The sequence below is a fragment of the Saccostrea echinata genome, unplaced genomic scaffold, assembly GCF_033153115.1.
Source record: "Saccostrea echinata isolate AGI-Se365-2 ecotype Australia unplaced genomic scaffold, CSIRO_AGI_Sech_v1 ptg000014l, whole genome shotgun sequence".
NCBI lineage: Eukaryota > Metazoa > Mollusca > Bivalvia > Ostreida > Ostreidae > Saccostrea > Saccostrea echinata.
In genome coordinates, this window is record NW_026889763.1 from 11,720,825 (window position 1) to 11,748,643 (window position 27,819).

The 27,819-nt window shown below is 32.9% G+C and overlaps 1 protein-coding gene across 1 annotated transcript; it reads right to left on the minus strand.

Moving 5' to 3' along the window:
* Nucleotides 1–985: 985 nt before the first annotated feature.
* Nucleotides 986–27,599, minus strand: LOC133186744 (molybdenum cofactor sulfurase-like). The gene is made up of 15 exons (XM_061322034.1): nucleotides 27,440–27,599; nucleotides 15,867–16,023; nucleotides 14,596–15,176; nucleotides 12,934–13,057; nucleotides 7,720–7,796; nucleotides 7,103–7,302; nucleotides 6,758–6,874; nucleotides 6,072–6,485; nucleotides 5,778–5,940; nucleotides 5,508–5,601; nucleotides 4,764–4,894; nucleotides 3,680–3,814; nucleotides 3,388–3,497; nucleotides 2,266–2,370; nucleotides 986–2,000 (listed from the first exon to the last, which is right to left on the minus strand). The coding sequence occupies exons 1-15, from the start codon at nucleotides 27,507–27,509 to the stop codon at nucleotides 1,917–1,919; spliced, it is 2,562 nt and encodes an 853-aa protein (XP_061178018.1). The 5' UTR covers nucleotides 27,510–27,599; the 3' UTR covers nucleotides 986–1,916.
* Between the last annotated feature and the right edge of the window lie 220 nt (nucleotides 27,600–27,819).

Consider the following 27,819-nt stretch of genomic DNA (forward strand, 5'->3'; position numbering starts at 1 on the left):
TTTTATTGATTTGAAAATAAACTACCTGTATATTTAATACAAAACATGCAATATCACAGGGAACAGTCACAGAGTGCATTATCTTTTGATGAAAGGCTTGAATTTTAAACTACCTGATGATGCTTCCATGTCAATATAACAAATGGCTTTGTTGTACTTGAGAAGATTTTTTTAAAAAAATTCCCATATATTCCTTTGTAAAAATTTGATCCCTCATTGTGGCTCCTCCCTATCCCAGGGGTCATCATTTGAACAAACTTGAATCTACACTACCTGAGGATGTTTCCATATCAATATGACTAAACATAGCTTTTCTGTTCTTGAGAAGAAATATTTTTTCTATATGTTCTTATGTAAAACTTTCCATCCCCCATTGGGCCCCATCCTACCCCTGGGGGTCATCAATTGAACAAAATTGAATCTACACTACCTGAGGATGCTTCCGTATCAATATGACTAAACATAGCTTTTCTGTTCTTCAGAAGAAGATATTTTCCTTTATATTTCTATGTAAAACTTTGATCCTCCATTGTGGCTCCGCCCTACCCCCAGGGGTCATGGTTTGAACAAACTTGAATCTACACTACCTGAGGATACTTCCATATCAATATGACTAAACATTGCTTTTCTGTTCTTGAGAAGAAATATTTTTTCTATATGTTCTTATGTAAAACTTTCCTTCCCCCATTGGGCCCCATCCTACCCCTGGGGGTCATCATTTGAACAAAATTGAATCTACACTACCTGAGGATGCTTCCATATCAAAATGACTAATCATGGTTTGCAGTTCTTCAGAAGAAGATATTTTCCTTTATATTTCTATGTAAAACTTTGATCCTCCATTGTGGCCCCGCCCTACCCCCGGGGTTAAGATTTGAACAAATTTGAATCTACACTACCTCAGGATGCTTCCATATAAATATGACTCATCATGGCTTTGCTGTTCTTGAGAAGAAGATTTTTAAAGATTTTTCCTATATATTTCTATGTAAAACTTTGATCCTCCATTGCAGCCCCGCCCTACCCCCGAGGGTCATGATTTGAACAAACTTGAATGTACACTACCTAAGGATGCTTCCACGTGAGTTTCATCTTTCCTCGCCCTATGGTTCTTGAGAAGAAGATTTTTAAATGATGCCATTATTTTTTCAGTAATTCCTAATTATCTCCCCTTGAAAGAGGGTGTGGCCCTTCATTTGAACAAACTTGAATCCCCTTTACCCAAGGATACTTTGTGGCAAGTTTGGTTGAAATTGGCCCAGTGGTTCTTGAGAAGAAGTCGAATATGTGAAAAGTTTACAGACAGACAGACAGACAGACGGACGCCGGACAAAATGTGATCAGAAAAGCTCACTTGAGCTTTCAGCTCAGGTGAGCTAAAAACACTAAAAAAAAGGAATATATAAGGATAAAATTTAGCACCAGTATTGTTGGAATTCATTGTACAAATGGTAGATGTCTATAAATAAACTATCTAGACTTGACCCTGTGACCTCAAAATCAAAACAAGAGATTTAAAACAAATGATTGCAAAGGTTAATGGAATTATAAACATGTATATAGATAACAATTATTTTCTTTGCCATAAAACAGTAGCACTATAATGGAATGTAAAACATGGCACATAATACATGATAATATTATACAAATAAAATGTATCCAATTGTTCAACCGTAGCATTGTATCTATAGTTAGCCATTATGCATTGATTGTAAAAAAAAAAAAAGAAAAAAAAAGAAATAACAATGAATCAAGGTAAATAATAACAATGTGAGCAATAAGTGTAAACAAAGCTGAAATCTGCTTAATGGTGTAGTCATTTGTAATCAATAGGCCAGGTAAGTCTAGTACTGCATAAATAGGATCACAGACACATTAAATTACTTATATATTATTATTATCAATATAATAATTATTTATAACAGTTTGACTAAATCCCCCACTCTTAGTTTGGCATCCTCAGTTTGTTCATCATTTCTGATATGTATTCCAAATGGAATCTGAAAGTAATTGTTACACTTCAATACATCACTAGCAAAGAAAAACAATCTCATTACAACGATTTAAAAATATTCCTGCGATGTTTAATTTTGTGATAAGGAGCTTGGTAGTATAGTAGAGCTTAGTAATACGATAGGGTCTGACTTCTATAAATAACAGATTTCCTGACAATACTTACTTTGCGGCCCCTACATACAGCCAGTGTTCTGAGTGGTACTTACTTTGCGGCCCCTACATACGGCCAGTGTCCTGAGTGGTACTTACTTTGCGGCCCCTACATACGGCCAGTGTTCTGAGTGGTTCCCTACTCCTCTGTCCTGTCTCCTGGTCCAAACAAATCATCTGACACCGAGTACACCCACCCTGTCCCTGAATAAAGAGAACCCCGCATCAAATCACTGATTAAATATGTGTGGAAACATGTATACTGTCTTAGTTGTAAATATTCTACTGTATATAAAGAAACCAATGCTATTATGCTTATATTCACACAAATTATCAATGTATGCTCTCCTATTTATGTGGATACCATATATCTACTGTAAAGCTCTTCGGATTTGATCACATTACCAACCTATATTTATATACTGAAAAATGTTTAAAAAATTTCTAAAATATTGTAAATTTATTCTGCTGTATTTGAATTTATACATGGTGTATTTATACATACTGTAAATCTGTGATATCCTATTTGTATTTATACATGGTGTATTTATACATACTGTAAATCTGTGATATCCTATTTGTATTTACACATGGATACTGTTTTTATGCATACTGTAAATCTGTGATATCCTGTTTGTATTTATACATGGATACTGTATTTATACATATTGTAAATCTGTGATATCCTGTTTGTATTTATACATGGATACTGTTTTTATTCATACTGTAAATCTGTGATATCCTGTTTGTATTTATACATGGATACTGTTTTTATACATACTGTAAATCTGTGATATCCTGTTTGTATTTATACATGGATACTGTATTTATACATACTGTAAATCTGTTATATCCTATTTGTATTTATACATGGATACTGTATTTATACATACTGTAAATCTGTGATATTCTATTTGTATTTATACATAGATACTGTATTTATACATACTGTAAATCTGGATATCCTATTTGAATTTATACATAGATACTGTATTTATACATACTGTAAATCTGTGATATTCTTTTTGTATTTATACATGGATACTGTATTTATACATACTGTAAATCTGGATATCCTATTTGTATTAATACATGGATACTGTATTTATACATACTGTCAATCTGGATATCCTATTTGAATTTATACATGGATACTGTATTTATACATACTGTCAATCTGGATATCCTATATATATTTATGCCAGCTGTATTAATACGTACTGTAAATCTATTCTGTCCTATTTGTAGATTACCCCAATTATCTTCTTGGTAGCTTGTTCCTCCATCCACAATTAGATTAGCTCGGAAACGTAAAACTAGATTTTCAAGATCTGCCAATAATAAACCAATGTTGATGCTGTTAACAGTAAATCAACATTTACGAAATTCAAGTTCAAGTGCCTCTAATACTCTACATGTCCAGAACATTTATAGAAACAAGCATGCATAAAAACCAATGAGTCAGTTTCTATATTCCTTAGTAAATTTGTTGGGAGAGATATAACAACAATACCTATCTGCTCTACAGCCTCGTTTTCATTGCTCAGCCTCTCTTTGATTTTGCTGTGGAGGTCCTGTACACTTGGTCTGGTGATTAGTAGGTACTGCGACTCATTTGTCAAGGATAGGCTCTCCTCCTGGCTTACCTCTGTCAAGGATTCCAAAAAATAATGTTAGCCTGCCAGTTTGTTTGACTTTCCATCCTACTCTAATGCTCTGTTCACACAGAGAGTTTAATTTAAATTAAATGTAAGTTACTGGGAATTAAATTTGAACCACATTCACATGGAGAATTTAATGCGAATTAGTTTAATTTGAATTAATTTACTGTGCATCAAATTACTTCACAATAGCTCCATGTGAACGCTAAGCAAAGCTAATTCGAATTAAATTCTGATGCATACGTAATGGCAAAATTAAGTCACATGCCACATTTCAGTAGTCAAATATACATGCTTATGCTTTTTTTGAGTGAAAAACAAAGAAAAAATATGTTGATCTCCAAAAATGTGTACAGACACTATAACATTATATGTCAAATGGATCTGCTCTGCATAAGGTGATGTGATTTGAATATGATGTCATCATAGCGTTACTGAATAGCCTTACTGTAGAAATAAAATTTTAATGTGCATTAGTTAACTTCGCTTTAACTCATTTTAATTTGCATTAGTTTAATTGGCATTATTTTACTTCGCATTAATTTACTGCAAATTAAATATTTAATCGCATTCTTGTGAACAGGGTATAAGATCCAACACATAATTACATACTATAAAGGTTTTTTTTTCTCTGTGTTATTTTTGTCCTATCACACTTGCAAAAGATTTTACTTCAAATTTCCCAAGACAAGTTGTATTACATGTAAAAGAAAGATAACTCTGTCTTCACCCACTAACAACAATGGCGAAAATGGGTAAAAATGGAGTGGGATGGGGAGGGGGGAATATTTCTGTACACAGTATATTCTACATTCTCTTAACAGAGAGATTACTTGCATAAATATATTAGTGTTTATCTTCAATATCATAGTGAAAAACACCTCTTTTCCATATACATAGTAGGTAAATCATCTTTAAGCTTAATGAGAAAATCACCTGTGTTTTTATCTCTTAGTTTACTAGTTCTTGTGTAATTACTGTTTTGTTGAATAAGCCGACATCCAGGTCTCTGTAAAGCTTTACTGATCCAATCTGATGCATGATCTCCACAATCAGTACCAAGCACTCTGAAGAATAAGATTCATATAAAATTGAGAACGAGTACTGAAGAGAATCCCTCTATTTACTGATAGGGTTCATCCTTACCTGTCATTACAGACTTTACTGGTACAAGACAAAGAAGAGTTGTACTGAGGACCCCCTCCTCCCTGTGTAGTGGTAGTATCTATTTACTGATAGTGGTCATCCTCACCTGTCATTACAGACTTTACTGGTACAAGACAAAGAAGAGTTGTACTGAGGACCCCCCTCCTCCCTGTGTAGTGGTAGTATCTATCTACTGATAGTGGTCATCCTTACCTGTCATTACAGACTTTACAGGTACAAGACAAAGAAGAGTTGTACCGAGGATCTCTCTCCTCCCTGTGTAGTGGTAGTATCTATCTACTGATAGATGTCATCCTTACCTGTTATTACAGACTTTACTGGTACAAGACAAAGAAGAGTTGTACCGAGGATCTCTCTCCTCCCTGTGTAGTGGTAGTATCTATCTACTGATAGATGTCATCCTTACCTGTCATTACAGACTTTACTGGTACAAGACAAAGAAGAGTTGTACCGAGGATCTCTCTCCTCCCTGTGTAGTGGTAGTATCTATTTACTGATAGTGGTCATCCTTACCTGTCATTACAGACTTTACTGGTACAAGACAAAGAGGAGTTGTACTGAGGACCTTTCTCCTCTCTGTGTAGTGGCACTATCAGTGGCTCCAAATCTGACAAAAATGTGTTCATTTAAATGAAAATTAACTTGGTTAAATTAATTTGAATTTTATTTCAAATGTGTCCATGATTTTTATGTAAAGAACTGTACACAGTATATGCTGTTTACAGGAAGTATAGAATTCAGTTAGGGTTCCAATTTTTTCTTGGCTTAAAACAAAAAACCTACCTTTATAGTGAAGTGTCAAAGTACCCTTTAACAGATCTATAGAGGGCTTTATTAGACACAGTCTAGGCTCCCTTTTCTGACTAATTGCCACTCCATTGTCAGATACAATCATCCACTCCCTGTCATAGAGCAGGCCTTTAGATCCTATATCCCACTCTAACACCTATAACAAATATGCATGACATTTCTGCAATACAAAACTCTACAGATTAACTAAAATGCTCGGAGAATGTATCAACATTGTAAATGCACAGACCTTTCAAAGTTTGCAATCAGGAAGCACCAATCACTTACTGTAAAGGCGGCACAAGATTTGACTGGGTACAGACATATATTGGTCAGTCTTCTTATATCCTCTGTAGGAGAAAAAATCCCATCTCTTGTCCTGGGCATGTCTAATGGTCTAACAGTTGTCAATGTTTGGCACTTATTATCACTAATTTTATTTTCATTCTGTTTTAATTTGTTTTCTGTGACCACCTTTTTGTCAGTTTTCACAGATGGAAGAAATTCCTCGTCAAACTCTACTTTATCCCAGTCCTCTGTAAATGTGGGCATCACTTGGACATTTTCCAGGAAACTCTCCACAATAAACTTGAGGCAGTGCTGAGCATCTTTAATGGTGGACATGTAGCCAAAGGAAATCCTCACAGACCCTGTAGGCTGCTCATCAATCAAATCCTTGTCATCCCCACACACATGTCCTGCCTTCAAACAGAAAATAAATAATAAAAGAACAAGTGATTTTAAATATTTCGTGATTTTATTTAGTCCTAGGTATATTTCTGTACATATCTTCTGATCAATAGAAAAACAATTACTCAGAACAGAAATTATTATAAATAGCGAAATATTTTAACTATGCACTGAATAAAATATGCTTTTCAAAGCTATAAAGTGATGCAATATTTAATTTAACCCTTCACTTTAAATTTTATTCTCTTTCGTAATTTATGTTGGGAGTGAATTCCATAACTGACCATCAGATTTTTCTTGATATCTTCTGAGGATATATTGAGGAACATTTGACAGGCTCCTATGTTACAGAAACAGCCGGTTCTGAGGTGAATATTGTACAACTGGGCTAGCTTGTCCACCTGTACACAATAACCAGGTGATAAGGACTGGTGTACTCAGACATCACTGGTGTAATTGTTCTTAATTAATTAAGAGTAACTGATGCAAAAGTTTAACATACAATTTGATGGATTGCTGAAATACAGCTATACAAATAATACATTGTGGACATGGAAATTTTTTGTTGTAAATTTTCAAAATTTTCATGTGTGTGCATTAGAGTTATTTCCCTTTGCATACTCCCTTACTTCAGCAAATCCTATGTATTCCCCATTAGCTCTCCGAAGGTTAAAATTCACCACTCCTCCCTGGGTACCTGGGTCACAGAAGTTTCCATTGGTGTATATCTCAGCCAAGGACATGCCATTACCATGACAAAGACCAGAAAGTTTATGTTGGAAATACTTAGCAATGAAAAATGTGTGTCCAGAAATTCTTCCCATACCATCTGAAAATACAATAAAATGTTGCCATGAAAAACAAAAAAATACATGAAATTTTATCTTTGAAATAATTATTTTTCCCTCAGCACTCTTCATGCATCATTTATGACATGCATCTATTATCAGTTTATGGTGAGAAAAAGGATTTGATGGGGCATCTAGCATGGAAACATTAAATGTTGAAAAGATTGAGACTCAATTACCTGCGACCACACAATGTCTATTTCCCAGCAATTTACACCCCAGATAAAACAATATGGACTGTCTAAGATATCAAAAAACACTTCAACACAATGTTAATGGACTATACACATTTAAAAATTGCTATAATTGATTGTCAAAATCAGATGGGAAATGCAGGTATTTCATCATTAAAGCTCTGTTCTTAATGGTGCAATTATAAGAAAAAATGTTATCACTACCTCCTATTTTCTTCAAGGCATCCAAACCATGTCTAACAGCAATAATGTCTAAAAATGGTATGGTGCCATCCTCAAACCTGGAAAAATAAATATTGGTTGGATCTTTGATGTACCATAGTGTAAAGGAAAAAGTTACTGGTGTATAAAATATATGTATGTAAACAGAAGCTATGACCAGGCTGACATGTAGAGAATCTATCAACATCTTCCCACATATGTAGTTCCCTCACAATATATATATATATATATATATATATATGTATATTTACATTACACATGTATTTTGCTTATGAAGTGTGTGGAAAGCTACAGCATTCAAAACACCATAACGTGAACAAGGGGTCAAAAGGTTAAGGTATGCATTTATTTTGACGTCACAAACGCTGAACGCCATGGAATTGCAACGTCATAAGCGAAAATCAAAATTCACGCTTACATTGAACAGAAGCTGTTGCAATGGCTCTTCCATTAATTGTATCTTACCCGAAGGATAATACAAGGATTTTGAAATATAAATCACATTTGCAGTCAAGGCAAGGAGTTAAAAAATGTAAATATAAGCATTGAATCATTATTTTTTGAAAGATATAGTCTCATAACTTCAACGGTGTGTGCAAACAAATTCTCATAACGCGCTAACGCGCATTACTCAATTTGTTTGTACACACCGTTGCAGTTATGAGACTATATCTTTCAAAAAATAATGATTCAATGCTTAAATACCGGTATATAATCCTCATCTATTAATATCTTTCTGCACTAGTACTTCCTCTACAATTAAATTATTTGGTGTAGAGCGAGAGTATTCAAATAGATCTAAGTTCCAAAAATATGCAGTTGCTTTTATCACTCTATGTAAATTTCCCAGTGGGTATGTATAAACTTGGGTGAAAATGGTATGTTGTGACATCTCTACATTGAAATTTGGTCTGTGGGGTGGCCAATCAAAAAATCAATGCCAGATTTCTAAACCCTGAAAAATTAGGGTATATTACAGAGTGGCTTTCCCTACAGGTGACCAAATATTGGACAGGAGATTTGGTAATTTTATGACATAGCTGGATGAATTGTCGAATAATCCCACAGAGCTTGCTTATTCCGTTCCTGACCGCATTGATCAGAAATTGTATTCAGACTTCCAAAAAGATTTACGCATAATGAAGAAATATTGTACAGAACCTCTCGACTGGGAGATTGCTTATTTTCAAATGAATGAATTTCATCAAAATTTTTTTTACCGTTGATTAGTCTTCCAACATTAGGTGAATACTTCTAAAGTTATTAAAATATAATGCTTTCCAAATTTGCAACAGGATGAGAATTTTGATGACCATATATGCAAAACTGGGCACAAAATATATTGAAATTACAAAAAAATGTATTTCAGAAACTGAACATACAATGAATATGTATCTGTAATTTTGTCAACATAAATACACTTGAATGACCAGCGCAAGGCCTTGAATCTGGGCACATTATGACACACAGTACAAATATTGAAATCTGAACCGCATGTAGTGCCCCAAATCAGATTTAAAATTAATATCAGATCAAATCACGGTGTTATGAAATGTTCTCGTCAATAAACTTTACTACAAATAAGTAGATTAAGGAGCTTAGGTAGGGATAATTTCCGATTCATTCTGTGTCAGTATGTGTGGAAATGTCCTTTACAATACAAGCATGCTCGACTTCATAAAAGATTCAAATATTTTTCTTTGACCAAATATTAACGAAGGTGTTTATATTTGGTTTTTCTTAAAATCCCCTAAAGCAGTTGTTTTAAGGAGATTGTAAGCAAAAATATTTGTAACAATTAATTATATCAAAATAAATTGAAGTTTATGCAGAAAACAAAATTGAAAATGAAAAAGAAATTGAAAATTGTTTGTAAGTGGGTCTAGGTTTTCCAGTGAAATCAATGACAGAATACTCAATCCTAGATCCAACATTTGTAAAATATTCACAGATAAAATCAGTTTTCATTATAGAATGATTTAATTTATTAAAGATAAGATTAGGCCAGCATACTTAGTACCAATATACAATGATTAAAAAAAAAATAATATTAAAAAATAAATTTCCTCAGTCAGGATTAGATATATACAAGTACTTTAAACGAAATATTAAAGAATATACTTATTAATAATTCAGTTACTTCTTTTTTAAATAAAAAATACCAAAGAGATGGTAATTTTTGCATTCAAAAGCACTTGTTGAATTTCTCATAAGAAAATTGAACCACATATTACAATTGTGCCCACATAGTTGATTATGCTCTGAAAATTCCCATGCACTATAATTATTTCACTAAATGCTACATTCCCATCAATCAAGAAAAAAGAAATTGAGCATTAGTTTTCATTAATCATCTTTTAATTTGATAGGGACTTCTCCCTTTTCTCTCTCGTTAAAACTTTTTTTCTGACAATGACAATCTTTCATGAGTAAAACAAATTTCAATTACATCCCTGGGTTTTCAGAAGTAATTTGTGGAGTTTTGTCGTCAGGGGTTTATCACTATAAGAATGTAGTGGAGTAATCAATAGGCCTTAATTGTAAAATATGTCCTCCAGTCTTCCTGTAGCTTAAAATGTGTCATAAAGTGAGGAGAATACAGGAATTATTGGGGAGGCCTGGCCTCTGGGCTTAAATCCTGTCAGGCGTAATGTTGTATGTGCAGCAAGACATGACAATTTCTCCCATCATTATTTCTCATCTTACATGGCTAGTGGAAATTATTTTACTCTCTACAGTAAAACTGAGAGATTAATGTACACTCTCATTACACCCTCATTTCCTAATTTAAAGTTTAGAATGTTGTATATACATGGCTGACCATGTCATATGTTAATGTGAAAATAGTTTTTTTTTCAATTTTTGATTTCAGTCCCCAAGCTTTGGGTGTTTCCTTAAGAAATATTAAAAACATATATGAAATATTAAAAATCTCTCTATTTGGTTGTGCAAAAATTAAACTCTTAACATACAAGTTGAGCTAAAATTGCAGAAGCTGCCCATAACCTCCATTCTTCCGTTGAGTAATCAGATTTAGGTCTTTTAGCAGGTTATAAATCCTATCTGGACCAAATTTATACATCAATCAAGATTTGGATTCTGGATGTTGTAATTCCTCAAGGAGTGATCAGTTATGTGTGTTTAGAAATGGTCTTTTACAAAGTACAGTTGAACTTCGGTATCTCTAACACAGATATCTTGAATACCATGGATATGTCGAAGTGAATGGGAAGTCCTTACCATGTATTTCATAAGTATTTTACCCTCTATATCTTGAACCCAAGTTTTTCCTCGAAGTTTGACTGTAACTATAAATCCTACTTTCAAAAAACTTGCATTCATGAATTCTGGGATACATACCACCAGTCATCCTTGAATGTAGACTCAATTAAGGTTTAGTGTTATACAATATTCCTAAGCACCTTCAGTTTTATTGCTGAACCAAAAAATAAATGAATAAAAAAAAAAAAAAAAGAGGCCCAAGGACCACAACACTCACCAGAGTAACATGCCATTTTTCTTCAAAAAGATTTTTTTTTAAATTTTATTTTATATTCCCATGAAAAATTGTGACCTCATATTTTAGCCCCACTCTTACTCAAGGTTTTCAGAATCCACACAATATGAGGATGCTTCAATATTAATATAACTGATTAAAAAAACTTACAATGACCATGTACGATAACAATAAGATGAATACTTTCTTCAGATGCTGTTGACTGGAATATTTAAATTATGATGTTAATATGAATACTACATTGTCCAATATTGCATAGATGTGGCACCTGAGAATGCTTCAGATGTCCTATATTGTCTAGATGATTACACTAAAATTTGTAAAATCAAGGGTACCTAGATATGTAAAATCATGGGCACTGTGAAGCATAGCATCCCATTGCAAGAGAGCACACTGATTCCTCTAAATGACCTCACCCACTTGCATACTCACAAGCACATTACTATATCCCCCACCCCAACTTCATTGCGAAGGGATAAAAAAGTTCATCCTCAAGTGATTATTAACCCAGTAATGACCAGATTTGCATAGATTCAGGATAAACATAAATGTACAATCATTCATATTTCAGATTGTGCATGTGACCAGTTTACAAGTTTACAAATTTTACAAATGAAAGATCACAGTAATGCTTTTTGATCAGTCCGTTCTTCAGTACATCTACTTGCTATACAAACAATGAGTTCAAGTCTACACATAATCTAGACTTATACCTGCATTATAAAAGGAATCACCCTCGCCCCTACAGCCAAACAACAGGGCACTGGTATTATAAATATCATTCTTGAAAGTCTTCTAGTTTTATTTAAATGTTTTAATCTTATTGGAACAATGTGAGCATTTTTCAGTTTTAAATAATTGAAACAAAATCAAATTACAAAATAACATTTTACAAATAATTTGCAACCAATATTTTACAACACAGTTATTATGGTCATTTCTGCCTTTTTGTTTTTACTTTATTTTCTCTCTTTAGATTATTACTTTAACAATATAAATCATAAAATACAAAATAAAATTCCTTCATTTTTCCACATCTGTAGCATTATCCATTACATAATGAATCAAATGAGTGACTTTTTAATGTTTCAGTGATCATAAACCTGCTACTGAGGGATGTTTTCCTTCTTGTTTTGATTGACATGAAATACCCCTCTGCCAGAATTTTACAATAGAAAGAAGCACAAGGAAATTAGATTATAAATGTAAAACTGGAATGAAGGGGGAATATTTCGCTCATCGACTGCTGATAAAATGGAAGGAAGCTGACAGAAGGGAGGATGAATGTAATTGAAATGTTGACAATTTTGAAGTTTATCGAGGAAAATTGATGGAAAGGGAGTTGGCCCATGAAAACTACACTATTATAAATACCGTGCATTATTTTTTAGGGATACTGTTTCTCCATCAAGAAAATTATGAAAGGTTTATGGAGAATAATTTAGTAGTTTTCTCTGACGGGAACATCAGGCCATGACCTGTTTTTACTTCGACTTCCTTATTCCATGATGTATCACTCTTCTGTAGAAAATATGGCTCCCTCAATATAACAGTACTCTACATACCAAATACTCTTAAAAATATTTCTATCTTATCATGTAAATTTCTCATTTTGCATTCTAATGCAGCAGCATGTAAAATTGTTAGCAATAAAGATTTTTAAAACAATGTCAACCTACCTATCTGCCAAGTTTGGCCTGAATACACGAAACATTTCTGTAGCAGAACTAGCTGCTACTGTCCCTCCTCCAAAGTAAGTCTTCTTCAACAGTGAGGCTGATGAGTTCTTGACAAGAAGGGCCCCTAAAAACAGAAAAAAACTATCCCTTTCTGATCAGACATTCTGGCAATGCATTGTTTTGTCATGGTCTTTGAAAATAAGTTTTTTACCTGCTGTATAGCACATTTTTTGACATTATTACTTTCTATAATCCTGTGATCTTGATCTGTTTGTGGAAGTATTATGATAATGACAACTAAACAGACTTTAAGTTCAAATAAGGTTTTATATTCATTATTAAATAAGAACATGACAGCAAAGCATCAGAGATACTACAGCTGTAGGAAGTTAATTGATTCTGTTATGTTATAAAGAAGAACAGAAGCTATTGTAACTCAACATCTTATATTGCAAAATAAAATACTACTGAAAAACGCCATAAAATAGTTCAATCATGCAGTTTTTCCTCCTGCAAGAAACTAAAAATAGCTATAAAAGGGGACACCCTACCAAGAAAATGCAATAAGTATTGGAAGATTAAAATTCTGTAGTACAATATGGATGTCCCAAAAAATTTTTCTCTTAGAACAGTATGGTATATTAAGAGGACCTAGATAGTGAATATTGAGAAAAGTGGCTGCAAAAACTTTAAGTTATAACTGATCATGTTAAACAATAAAATGCTTTCTTTGGTTGAATTAATGTCGCAGCTATTGCAGAAAAAATACATAACCCGCGTAAGCGGGTTATATAATTTTTTTCTGCAATAGCTGCGATGTTCATTCCCATACTAACAACCAAAGAAAGCATTTTATTGTTTATATCTATATCTGTATAAATAATTATTTAAAGTAGGATTAAAAAGATTAATTATTGTATGTCATAGTACGTTTCATTGATGGAAGAGCCACTGATCAAGAAATCTGTACAGGTGTCATGCCTAGTGTTGTTCATGAACTGATAAACAGCAATGATTTTCTTTAGAAATAAAGGAGAAAATATTCAGTGGATGTAAATATTGTAATTTTTATTTGAAACAACTGATATTGATATGCTATCTTTGAAGCTGAAGAAAACTACAGTAGAATCATCGTTTGTGAGGGTCAATGTTCATGTGTAACCAAAATATTACTAGTTTGTTTGTTTGTTGTGTAACGTCCCTCTCAAGAATTTTTCACCCATATGGAGACGCCATCACTTGCTGGTGGAGAGCTGCAAATTTTGACCTATGCTCGGCACTTAGGGTCATTGAGCAGTGAGGGATCTTTTTCATGCCAGCACCTACTGCGACACTGGGTATCGGTTTAATATACGGTCTCATCCAAAGGACCGTTCTCCATATCCCACAGTGGGATTCGAACCCGCAATGTAAGGATCGACTCCTTACTCCGTGACTCTAGAGCAGATGCTCTACCACTCTGCCACGTGGGCGACAAAATTTTACTAGTTCATGGGGATGTAATTTTGTGGGTAACTTGTATGTATTATTAAGATTGATAACTACCATGTTCAACACGTGTGTATCAATGTCCGTACGGATGTAAATCCATGAGTAAGGGTTACCAACAAAATCCACGAACATTGCCCCCTCACAAAAATATGATAATTCCATAGTATTTACCCAAACCAGTTGGAAAACCAAACATCTTGTAGAAGGACAGAGTGACAAAGTCTGGTTGACAAGTCTGTAGATTCAGAGGTGAAGTGCTGATAAAAGCTGCAGCATCTAACACAGTGTACCAGTCCCCAGTAAACTGGTTCTGGAAACCAAATTTCTGGTTCTTTACTTCCTGTATCCAGGATAGTGGATATTTACAGCCTGAGAAGTTAGACTGAGCCGGATAGACAAATAAACAATTCCCTGGGATATATGGACTTTGCTGCATTACAATTTGTGATTTAGAGACATCTTTGTTCTGGAGATCTCCTTCTGCTAAACACAAAATGGCTGATACCCGGTCACACAGGCTTTCCCTCATACCCTGAACTGAAGTGTGATTGTCAAGAAGATAGCAGAAACAACCCTGCTTGGATTTCTTTGTTTGGCATGTGGTATGAGATTGGTCATCTTTCGCTTTATCAATGCTGTTCATTGGTTGAGAAAAATTAAAACATTCTGCAACAGTTTTTAGAGCAGCTGTACAATTTGATGTGAAGATCACTGTATATTCCTCTTGGTTTGTATTAAAGTGTTCTAGAAGCCTGAAAAAAGACACATAATCAAATACTTATATGAAGCCTTATTTTTGCTTTTTTCATGCCCAAATGAAATTATGAAAATAACATTGTAGCTTATCTGACACGTAATGCAAAAAAAAAAAAAAATCAATTAGAAGATAAGAAAACTGCCAATTCAACATGATGCAAAAAATGATTTGCTTGAAAAATTAGCACAAGTGTGCAGTATCTACATGTATACCAAAAGAAAATATAAAGATGGTTAATAGCTCACAATCAAGTAGAGAACTGACTAACTTTCAAAGTTCTCTAGCTTGACCTATGTGAGTGCTTGTATTGTCAAAGGTGATACAAAAATCATTTTTCATGGAAGTAAGGAGAAAGGCAACAAGATTATTACATTGCCAAATTGCTACCAAACTTAAAGATGTATGTTCCTGACTCAAAAAAATAAATACTGTATGTGTACTTCAAAAAGCGGGCTTCATATTTTAGCGGCTTTGGCGCGGACAACAATGCGTTAATTCATGAATACCGTTTAAAATCATTATAAATACAAAATATGATGCAGACGTGTGCAGCGCTAATTCATGATTATGCCAAGCACTCAATACCCAGTGATTGCACTAAATTTTGAATACGCCAATTATGTACACATACAGTAATAGAAAAGGCCTAGTACATGAAGCATGTGTACTTTTAATAGATATTTACCTGAATCTAACTTGATCCACTGCATCAGTTGAGAGTCTGCTGCTCTCACTGCGACTGTGTGGGTTACCATAGAGATTACCTAGTAACTCCTTCTGGTAAGCCTCAATCTGAGTTCTGGAATAAAGAGTGGCCCCAATGTGCTCCACATAAGTACAACCTACAAGAAAAAGTCTTACGTACAGCCTACTAGATACAGATTTATGTACATCCCACATAGAACAGACTTATAAACACCATACCAGGAACAGACAAACAGATTGATGTACATTCTCCAAGGAAATTTACACCATACAAAGAACAAATATACACTAACAAGGAACAGATTTAGGTGCACCATACAAGGAGCAGATTTAGGTACACCCTACAAGGAGCAGATTTAGGTACACCCTACAAGGAACAGATTTAGGTACACCCTTCAAGGAGCAGATTTAGGTACACCATACAAGGAGCAGATTTAGGTATATCCTACAAGGAGCAGATTTAGGTACACTATACAAGGAGCAGATTTAGGTACACCCTACAAGGAGCAGATTTAGGTACACCCTTAAAGGAGCAGATTTAGGTACACCCTACAAGGAACAGATTTAGGTATACCCTACAAGGAGCAGATTTAGGTACACCCTACAAGGAACAGATTTAGGTACACCCTTCAAGGAGCAGATTTAGGTACACCATACAAGGAGCAGATTTAGGTACACTATACAAGGAGCAGATTTAGGTACAACATACAAGGATCTGATTTAGGTATACCCTAAAAGGAGCAGATTTAGGTACAACATACAAGGAGCAGATTTAGGTACAACATACAAGGAGCAGATTTAGGTACACCCTACAAGGAGCAGATTTAGGTACACCCTACAGGAAGCAGATTTAGGTACACCCTACAAGGAGCAGATTTAGATGTCCAGGAGTAAGGAAGATTTTTTGGGGATTGTGTTAATTTTGATGTTCTGGCTATACATTTCTCAGGCCCCTGGGAGTCAAAGACCACAAGATTTAATTTTTTTTGTTCTCATCATCCATATATGCCATATTCAAAAAATGGTTGAAATTGGTTCAGCAATTTCGGGGAAGAAGCTGAAAATGTTCAAAATTTATGACTAAAGAATGATTAAACATTTGAATATCCTTAAAATATTTTTTATTGTCCTGATGCTACAAAGCAGACAGAGAGTGGATCTAACTGTCTGGGTGAATTAAAGACAACCATGCCAGGTTACAATGTCTTAAGGGCTGTAGACAGTCAATAGACATCAGAGCTTTAATTGTCATTGTTCAGTTATTTGGTTAGAGCTACAGAGCTATTACAGATCCCCAACATCATTGTCAACACTGATTACAAAAATATTATATAGGTACCTACATCTGCTTCAGGTTATCTTCCGAAAACAAACAAACAAACAAACAAACAAAAAAAGGTCAACCACAAATAAACAGACCCCCCCCCCCCCCACCCCACAATGGATACTTCCATTAATTAGACAGTCTGTAATTTCATAGATTGTGATTTGCATATAATTTTTGTAATTTGACAGGAACTTTGGCAGAATAAACTTTAAAATGATGTCTGGTTTACCACTTCAGAGCCCATGTCTGCATATTAATGAGATGGCTAACAAAATTAGATTATTTATGGCATCTGAATACCTACGTAATACGCTTCTCTACATCATTTGCTTGATTGACAAAAATAATTTGTTTTAAGGATGTCAAATGCATTTATTTGATCAATGACTCAAAAAAATCTATATACAAATGTATTTCACTTTCATTGTAAATCATTTTGATGCAGGCATATCCAAGATTGAATAAAGTAAAACTAATCTTTTAGGAGACAGCATGGTATTTTCCCATTTTAAACCTGAATTGGTTGTCTGTGAAAAAACGTGTTAGCTGGCCAAATTAAGAAATGGTTCATCTGATGTTCACCTATGAAGAAGAAATCAGGTGAATACAATTTTTATTTCAGATGTAAAGGTTAATTTACTTTTATGACATTTTACTGTCTAGATTAGATGATTAAAAATGTTAACTACAGCTGTATATACATTGTAATCTTGTTCTAATAATAAATTTTAATATTATTTTAGATTACTTATGAATTTCCTGATAAATTTTGAGAATGTTTAAGTTGACTGACTTGCATTTATGTACATGTATATATTTATCCACGAGTCAGCAATATAAATTATGAAAATAACTTACAAAGCAATTAAGTCAAAGCAACTCATGTTCAAAATATGTGTCAGTACTCAAACAAAACATTTTTAATGTTCATCAATGTTAGTGGTCTTAAATTAAAGTTGTATCATATCTTGACCACTATTTCCATGCAGAACAATTAAAACCAGCTTTGCTCTTGTCATTTTATTGAATAACGAGAAAATTTCTTACCAAAGCTCAACAATAATGTACTTATTTATGTAAGATGAATAGGAATGAAAAAAAAAAATATATGTTACAGTGAAACCTGTTTTATCTGACATGCACTGGGACAGATTTTGTGTCAGAATAGACAGAGTGTCAGATAACACAGTGTAAAGAACATGGAAAATAGTAAAGTGGGAATGAAAATAGAGGTCAGAATTCACAGTGACACAGATAGGACAGGTATCTGATTAGACGGTTTTGACTGTACTACTTAGTAGAATGTAGTACTTAAATCAGTTAGCAAAACAGAGCCATATCCTTCAATGAAAATGCAACTGAGTTACTTGTAATGTAATTCAACCATGCAATAATTTGATGAGTTGATAAATCACGGTAATAATTAGAACAACAGACATTTTCATCTATGGTTTGTGATATTACTAGACCTCGTTCAACATTACTGACAGATATAGTTAACAGATAGAACATTCATGTGTCACCTCTTCAGAAATGCAGTTATATCTCTTCTTTTTTTTTGCACCTGCAGGTTTGGTAGATATAGATCAGCAGCTGTGATACAGTACAACTGAAAAGTTAATATGCAAAATTTGTCACTAATTAAAGCATCTATAAAAATTAAAGCTTTTAAAAGACACCCCTCTCCACCTCCTTTTTCTCCTTGTAAAAATTCACAATAAGTCACAGCTTAGCTATTCACTTGATGAGCCAGGACCTGGATCTTGGTAAACCAACATCTAGCTGCAAGCTTATTCACCAAAGATTTTGAAAGTATAGGCACAGGAGAGGTCAGTCCTACAAGAGTAAATATTTCATGTTCAACAAATTCTGGCACAGATACCCAGGCCATATTCAGAAATTTGGTTTAGGCCTTTACAATTTAACAATCAGATTCATGAAAGACTCCATAATGTCACATTTGGATACACCCTTCTAATAACTTTTAGAATCAGTAGGAGATGCGGTCCATTAAAACAAAATAGTTCTTTGAATGCCAGCAGGGAAATTACAAGACAATTTTCCACCTAACTTGGTCGGTGTGATATTTTTCATCAGCGAAAAAAAATGTTCTGTAATCAATACAAAGTAAAAGAGAATACCAACTTGTTGGGGACATTCTAGACATCACACCCTAGACTGGTCTAATTATTGTGGACCTCTAATAAACTCCCATTATCTCTGTGTGAGTGCTAATTCCGGCTTGATTGAAATTGCTGGAGAAGCTCCAGGGCTTCACTGAAGCAAGAATATATAGGAAGAAGTCCAAATAAAACCAGGGGAGGAAGTGCAATACAAAAAATTTATGAGATGAGATGATTGTCTCCTAAACTACTTACAGTTTATTTCTGGACCAGTAAGAAGACATTTTATTGATATTATTGTTCTTTCCTGAAAATCAAGGTTCAGAAATTATGTTCCACATGCATTTGTCAGTTTCAGTGCAATTAAAGTCATAGATCTACAAAAAAACCCTATAGTCACTCCAGGCCCATGTTGCATTTGGACTTTCACATTGAATGTTGACTGGACATGTGGTCAATTTGGTAATTCAATAATCTATCATTTCCAGTGATAGTTGCTTGAGTTTGATGGTTAAGCCTGGGTTAATGCAGAATGGCTTACTCAAAGGGGAGTGATCAACCGTCCCTCATTTTCAATACACCCTACCCCTACTCATGACTGAAACCCTAGGAAATGTGCAATTTTCATCCTATGCACTAATTGTTCTTAGATGTTTTAAACTGAAGCAGATACAGTAAAAACTCGGTTATAGTGAAGTCCTGGGGACCTGTAAATTTACTTCGCTATATCCTTAATATCCATGTAAAAAATTCGTTTAAACATACAGTTAATTCATAATATACATGTTTTCCTTTAAGTATGACTACCGAATATGTTAATATGTTCAGTGAAGTATTAAATACAAAACCCTACTAGGGGTACATGAGATTTCTGATGAATTTAATTTTAAATATAAATACTGAAAACCAACTATTATTCGTGTCATCTTTTATTCATGAATCGTCCGCTACAATTAATTTCCGTGACTGAGGTAACATTCTCTACAAATACAAAGCAAAATAAATGGTTCGCGGCAACCAATTTTCGCGAGTTAAAGTAGATCATGAAACTTGCGGATATTTCTCGCATGTGAATAAAAGTTGGTTTACAGTACTTATGAAAAATAATGTCAGTCAAATAATTTTAAATTCTGAGATTTTAAAAAAATTGTAATAAAAGATGTAAATTTCATTATTCTAAACCTTTACTGCTGGGGACTAAAAATCAGTTCGCTATGATATCCCTAAATTGCTAACTGAAGAATATTACTAGGAGCCCTAATGAAATTACCTGGTACTGTGTCTGTAAATTCACTACGTATATCCATGTTTGTACTAAACAAGTTTTATTGTACAATTTACCATCATGATATACCTGAAATAAAAAATCATCTATTTTCTTTTGATTTATATTAATTTTGGCTTTTAGGACAAGAACTATGTGGAATTAAGAAAATAAGAAATAATGCAAAAAAAAAAAAACAACAACAAAAAACAACAACAAAAAACCAAACCAAAAAAAAAACAAAAAAAAAAACAACTTCAGTCCAAATTAAATTCAAGAAATAAAACTACCTATATTCTCCTTCATCTAGTGTTACCGGTAAATAAATAAATATTTTATATTTGGTAATTTTCTATAATCTGTAAAAAAAAAAAAAATTAATGACTTTCAGAGAAAATGTAATTATACCCCCGCTCCGAAGGAGAGGGGGGTATACTGTTTTACCCTTGTGTGTCTGTCTGTCTGTCTGTCCGTCTGTCTGTCTGTCTGTCCGTAACAAATTTTGGTCGCAGTTTTCTCAGGAACTACTCATTGCAGATGCTTGAAATTTTAGCACAATCTTTGTTTAGGCATGCCATATGGTGGGATTCATTTTTGTACGAATCCGATGTCAACTTCCTGTTTATCCGTGCGTCTGTCCGTACCATACATAAAAAATTTTGGTCGCGGTTTTCTCAGCAACTACTCCTTGCAGATGCTTGAAATTTTAGCACAATCTTTGTTTAGGCATGCCATATAATGGGATTCATTTTTATAAGAATCCGATGTCAATTTCCCGTTTATCCGTGCGTCTGTCCGTACCATGCATAAAAAATTTTGGTCGTGGTTTTCTCAGCAACTACTCATTGCAGATGCTTGAAATTTTAGCACAATCTTTGTTTAGGCATGCCATATGTTGGGATTCAGTTTTTACAAATCCGATGTCAATTTCCTGATTATCACTGTGTTTGTCCATAACCGAACTTGTGTATTCACATCAGAGCGGGGGTATTATTAGTGAGCATTGGCTCACAGACTTCTTGTTATTTTTAATAATATACTTGCTTTTATTTAAATTGATTAATACATGTAGTTTGATTTTCATACCAATGAAGTGAAAGCTCCCCTATACATGTGTTGAGTCAAGTAACTCAAGTTTGAATTCAATAATTTCTATTTAACCAAATTTTGAAATTCTAAAAGTTATTGTGATCAGGGTTAGAAAAAGCATTCATCTTTTATAAATACATTTGTAAACAACTGTAATGATACACATACCATAAGTTCAGGTACCGGGTGTTATTTTGAAATAGAATTTTTTCTTTAATTTGTCATATTAATTAAAGTATATGTACCACTGGAAAGAAAAGAGTGATAGAAAGTGTATTAGTTATTAGCAAAGAGAAAAACTAGGACCATACAGGTATCCTGTGTTATGATATCATAAAATACTGGTGATGTAACATGATACAATCTGTGATAAGAACTAGGACCATACAGGTATCTTGTGATACGACATCATGAAATACTGGTGATGTAACATGATACAATCTGTGATAAGAACTAGGACCATACAGGTATCCTGCGATATGATATCACGAAATACTGGTGATGTAACATGATACAATCTGTGATAAGAACTAGGACCATACAGGTATCCTGTGTTATGTATCATGAAATACTGGTGATGTAACATGATACAATCTGTAATAAGAACTAGGGCTAAACAGGTATCCTGTGGTAGGATATCATGAAATACTGGTGATGTAACATGATACAATCTGTAATAAGAACTATGACCATACAGGTATACTGTGATATGATATCATGAAATATTGGTGATGTAACATGATACAATCTGTGATAAGAACTAGGATGATACAGGTATCCAGTGATATGATATCATGAAATACTGGTGATGTAACATGATACAATCTGTGATAAGAACTAGGACCATACAGGTAACCTGTGATATGATATCATGAAATACTGATGATGTAACATGATACAATCTGTGATACTTTTCATTACAATCATTCAAGCTTTTAAATTATTTTAGAAACAAATGGACATTTTTTTCGGTAAAGAAGAAAACCATCAAATACTCTTCATTTTTTTACTTGCAAGAGAAATAACATTCAGAATAAAATGAATTTATATTCCTTAATATATTTAGCAGAGTTATGTGTAATCGATACTGGACCAGATTTATTCAGACATTTTGTACAGAACTTCATCATTGTAGCAGAATAGGATTCAATCATTATTGTATTAGGAAATCATCCCAGTCCTATTAAAGAATCAACAATGTTACATGCATTAATAAATTATTTCTTTTAATCTGTAACAGGAACAACCTAACTTTAATTACAAACCGAACAAAAGATGCAAGCTAGCTGTCTAGTACTGCTGTTCAGTAGATTTCCTATAGAATTACGCAAAGCAACTCTGCTACAAAAAAAAAAAAAAAAAAGAAAAAAAGAAAGAAAGACAAATCCATATTTTATGATTTTTTTTCTGTTCATTGAAATCTGAATCAGTGAAATGTGAATCTGTAGTGTTTTTCCTATACTTAAGCAATGAATTCTTATTTTTGGATGTCGTCAATCCTATAACAGCACCCAGGCCGTGCCGACAAATTGAATATCGTGCATTAGCGCGGTATGATAATTTGTCTGCAATGGACAGGTGCTGTTATAGGACCGACGACATCCAAAAATAAGAATTCAATGCATATATTTACATTCTCTAATTTTTCCCTCTTCATAATTGTTAATTTCGTTAATATTTATTATGAATTTAGTGCCTTTCGGAACTGGTGTGCTTAATAGACGTAAGAGCCATTGCGTCATGGAATGTCAATTAATGCAAATGAATATTGCAAAGGAAAAAATCGACAAATTAATTTTAAACGTACAATTATAATTTTATTACAATAATTTAACAGGGTAATTGTTTTCAATTAAATTGTGCCAAAAAATATACATCTTTGCAATCCTAGAGTATTGAAAATGCATATTATAGTTCCTACTGTGTATTCTACCACACAATGACATAAGGTTTCGGGTGTGTTATAGGGTATTGAATGTTGTAGATTTTCAATGGATTTCATAAAGAAAATTACACTAATGTAAATATTTAAAATAAGCAATCCCAAAAGCAATATACTTTTTGAATTCGTGTTTTCTTTAAAATTTCCAATTAAAAAAAAGAATGAGAAATAAGCAAGATACATTCAAAAGAAAGAAATTGTTTCATGTAAAAAAAAAAATTAAAATTTCATTCACTGCAGCCTGGAGTATTGGATGACTCTCTCTCTATATATATAATTATGTAAGTTTAAGTACACATGATAGAAACAATCTTTTTTTTTTCAAAAATTATGAAAATAACATTTAAATCCATTTTAAAATAAATAAAATGAATATGTTGAGCTGCATAAATTTTCATATTTCATTCATTATGGTTTCTAAATAATGTCCTATAAAGTGATAAAAAATTACCGGTATATAGATTTACAAGTGCGATGACAAAAAGAATTTAAAAACATCCAGAAAATCTACAATTTTGTAACATATTTGAGATTAGTTATAGGCATCATTTACAACCCAAATAAGTCAAAAAGTACCGTATACATAAATCCATGTATACAATTTTTGTATCATGATTCCTTATGTGTTTTTGCAAACAATTTTGAGAGAGGGGGGAAGTTTCACACTAAACATTCAATACCATACAATTTATCAAGAAGAATTTGTACCATAGTAAGTGATGAGTCACGAAGAAAGGAACGCCTAAGAGAATTGAAGGAGTATCTTCTGTGGAACATGTCCATACATAAAAGAAGGGAACACCTTTAAAATTGGGACCAAAAATTTTAAAGTTAAAGCAAATATGTCTTGTGGTTCTAAAAACATCATATATTGTATAATGTGTGGAGGATGTGGGCAATTTTACATCGGTTAGACTGGAACTACTCTCCGTACCCATATTCGAATCCACAGACAGCATATATTAAACATCCGGAATATAGACAGGTCAAAGTTAGTGAACATCTGGACCTTTGCGGTAATGGACATTGTTCTCTTTTACAAACTGTTTAACTGGCAGCACGGTGGAAAGAAGAGAAAAAGAAAAACATTTTATTAAATCTTTAAAACCAACTTTGAACAGTTTAGTATAATTTATTTTATATTTGTTTGATTCTTATATGCTCTTCAACAATTACATTTTTGCTTGTTTCCCGAATATTCAATGTGACGTCATTTATTGTTGGCAACGTCATTACCATAACATTTTAACGTCAAATGTTTAAAGTAAAACATCTGAAGAATTTGAAATGAAAGCGCTAACGTTTTACAACTTGTGTTGTCGTTTTCTCTTTATATATATATATTATGCACTTATTACAAGATGATAATGGCAAAGGACATTCTTCAGAAAAACCTCTGTTTCTTTGAATTGATATTTTGGGAAGGTCAAGTGATACATTCGGCTGTCTTTAGAAGACATTGATCTGCCTTAAAAACATTTACATACATGCCAATATAAGACTAAATCAGTTTTACTTAGTTATGTTTCCTTGGCAATTGTTGGCAACATTCATTTTCTTGTCCTTAAGGCGTAATGACTCTCTGTTCTAAATTTCACAAAAATTTTAAAATTAACAACATTGATTTTCATCAATACATGTAATAGCATTAGATATCAATGGAAAATGGTATGCTTACTTTTTTTTCCAGAAATGAATATTATGTCTAATCATGATATGAAGAAAGTTTAATACAGTGAATAGAAAGAGCAATAATTTATTATCACAACATAAAATTAAAAATAAAAGGTATAATTTATCATATGCATGAAAATAATATTATTTAGATTCATACATATAAAATGGATATTGGAAACCATAATGAAGTACCGGTATTGCTGTTTAAGTCAGAATATCATAATGTTATGATGCCTGGAAAAAAAAATGCATCCATCAGGAAGAGTTTTTTTTTTAGTCATCTTTTTTTATATTAATAAAGGAAAAATGAACTAAAATGAAAATTCAATATCTGGTTCTTGATAAATAACTGTAGTGCTTTAGAAATTGTTTAATTGTTAAAAGATAGAAATATTCCAATTTTAATAGGTAGTTAAAAATGTTTTAGGTCAAATGTTACTGGAAACTATCAAAAATATTAAGAAAGAAAACACAAGCCAATGATTGTGACCTACAATCACATATATTGGTTAATGAATGAATTGACTATTTTGGTCCTAATTACTAAACTCTGATAAAACAATTTTTTTTATACCTTTGAATTATTTCCTTAGGAAGTTATCTCTCTTATCAGAGGGTCATTCCACCTTAAAGCTTGAATGAACAACAGAATATTACAGAATGGTGATCAAAATTTCTCAAACAACTTATTAAATCAAGTCAATTTTTCACATACAAAATGCTGATTTTCTTATATTTTGTTATGTTGATCAATGATCAATGCAATAATTAATTTCTATCGTAATTTTCATACATTATATATGTATTATATACAGTGTAAACCACCTAATATTTGTATAAGAGACTTTTTTTTATTTTGCAAATCACCAGGAGTCTAACCAGCCTGTGAAAATAAATATATGTTATGTAGCTTTCAAAAAGTGTGGCATTGTGAATGGCTGGTTTTGGGATGATAAAATCTGTGAGCTTGAGTCATTTGTGAACACTGTGAATTATGAAAGTCGAATTACAGATTCTGAATGTAAAGTACATAATTTATGGAAACCTTTTTAGAATATGGAATAAATTTTAAGTGTTTTCAGAGCTGAAATATTAAGGAAACTTTGGAAAATTATTTGCCAGTCTGAAACCTTGTGTCATACTGCAAAGAAAAATATTTCAGAAAAAAATGTTAGATTAAGTGCTGCCACATGTCCGAGAACTGTACGTCAGAGTCCTGAGAATCTGTTTAAAATATATTTAGGCTGATATCATAAATATCATTCTAATAAATAATACCTCTAAGCAATGTTGACAGAGGAGAACATGAGCTTTCCAGACTTAGGCAAATCAATTAATGATATCAGTGACTAGCTGAAATAGAACTCTCACTTCAGATTCAATGTCAAATCAATACATTGCAATGTTTGTGTACATGCATGTTTAATTCCATACTCTGTCAGAAATCTGAGTAGCTTAAAATCTATAATTTGAAAGACAAAAACTGGACAAGTACCGGTAAAGGAATTAAGTGTCTTAACACCATTACTGTACATAGTTATAATAACTCCTCCAAGTTTTTGTTTAATCATTATCACATTATAACTTTAACCTTTAACTATACAGTGAATCAAAACATGTCATAAAATGAGAAAAGAAAGAAGCACAATCCTCTTTACAGTAAAAAAAATTATACAACAAAATGTATAAAATTTTGATGAAGAGTTTTCTCCCTTTATGCAGATTTTTTTGTCACCATATTGTTGTCGGTGTATCATAGATATTTAAAAAAAAGCAATGAGTTTTGTCAGTATTGGGAGAACTCCTTTTTTTTTTTTATTTAAGAATGTCAAAAATTGTTTTATTAAATCTTGTTTGTGTATTATGTCAACTCTCTGAATGTCGATTTCAGAGCAGGAGGAGGAAACTCTGGAATACGGATATAAATTGTGACAATATTGATCGTTTGTCAATTTTGGGGATGTCTTCACATTAATCTAAAGATAAGATAAACGAGGTCAGTTGTCACTCCCTGGGAAGGATAGCGACATGTGTTCTATAAATATTTATTAAGATAAGGCGATTTTGACCTCGCACATGTGTGTGTAGTCAAAAAAATGTAAACAAACATTTCAAAGGATTGTTACACTACCTTTTAGCTGAGGAAATTCAAATTCCCTCCTTGATTCTATTTCTTTGTTGTAAAGATCCCTGAATGCCATAACAATTTTTGCAGTAACTCCTTCTCTTACGCGAAGAACATCCCAATAAAAAATACTGGAGGAAAATCTAGTACTTCGTGGAGGCTGCCATGTTTTTCTCACTGTGACCTCCTTTGACTTTTGACCTTTACACCATGCATATTATTTCCTCTCATATATTCATCCGCAGTTATTTAAATGATAAATTTGATAATAGAGCAGAATTTTAATCATATGACAACTCAATATTTGGAAAAAATTAACTGAATGAAATATAAAATAAATGTTTCTCATAACATAATGTCTTCATTTATTAATTATCATTTTTGTC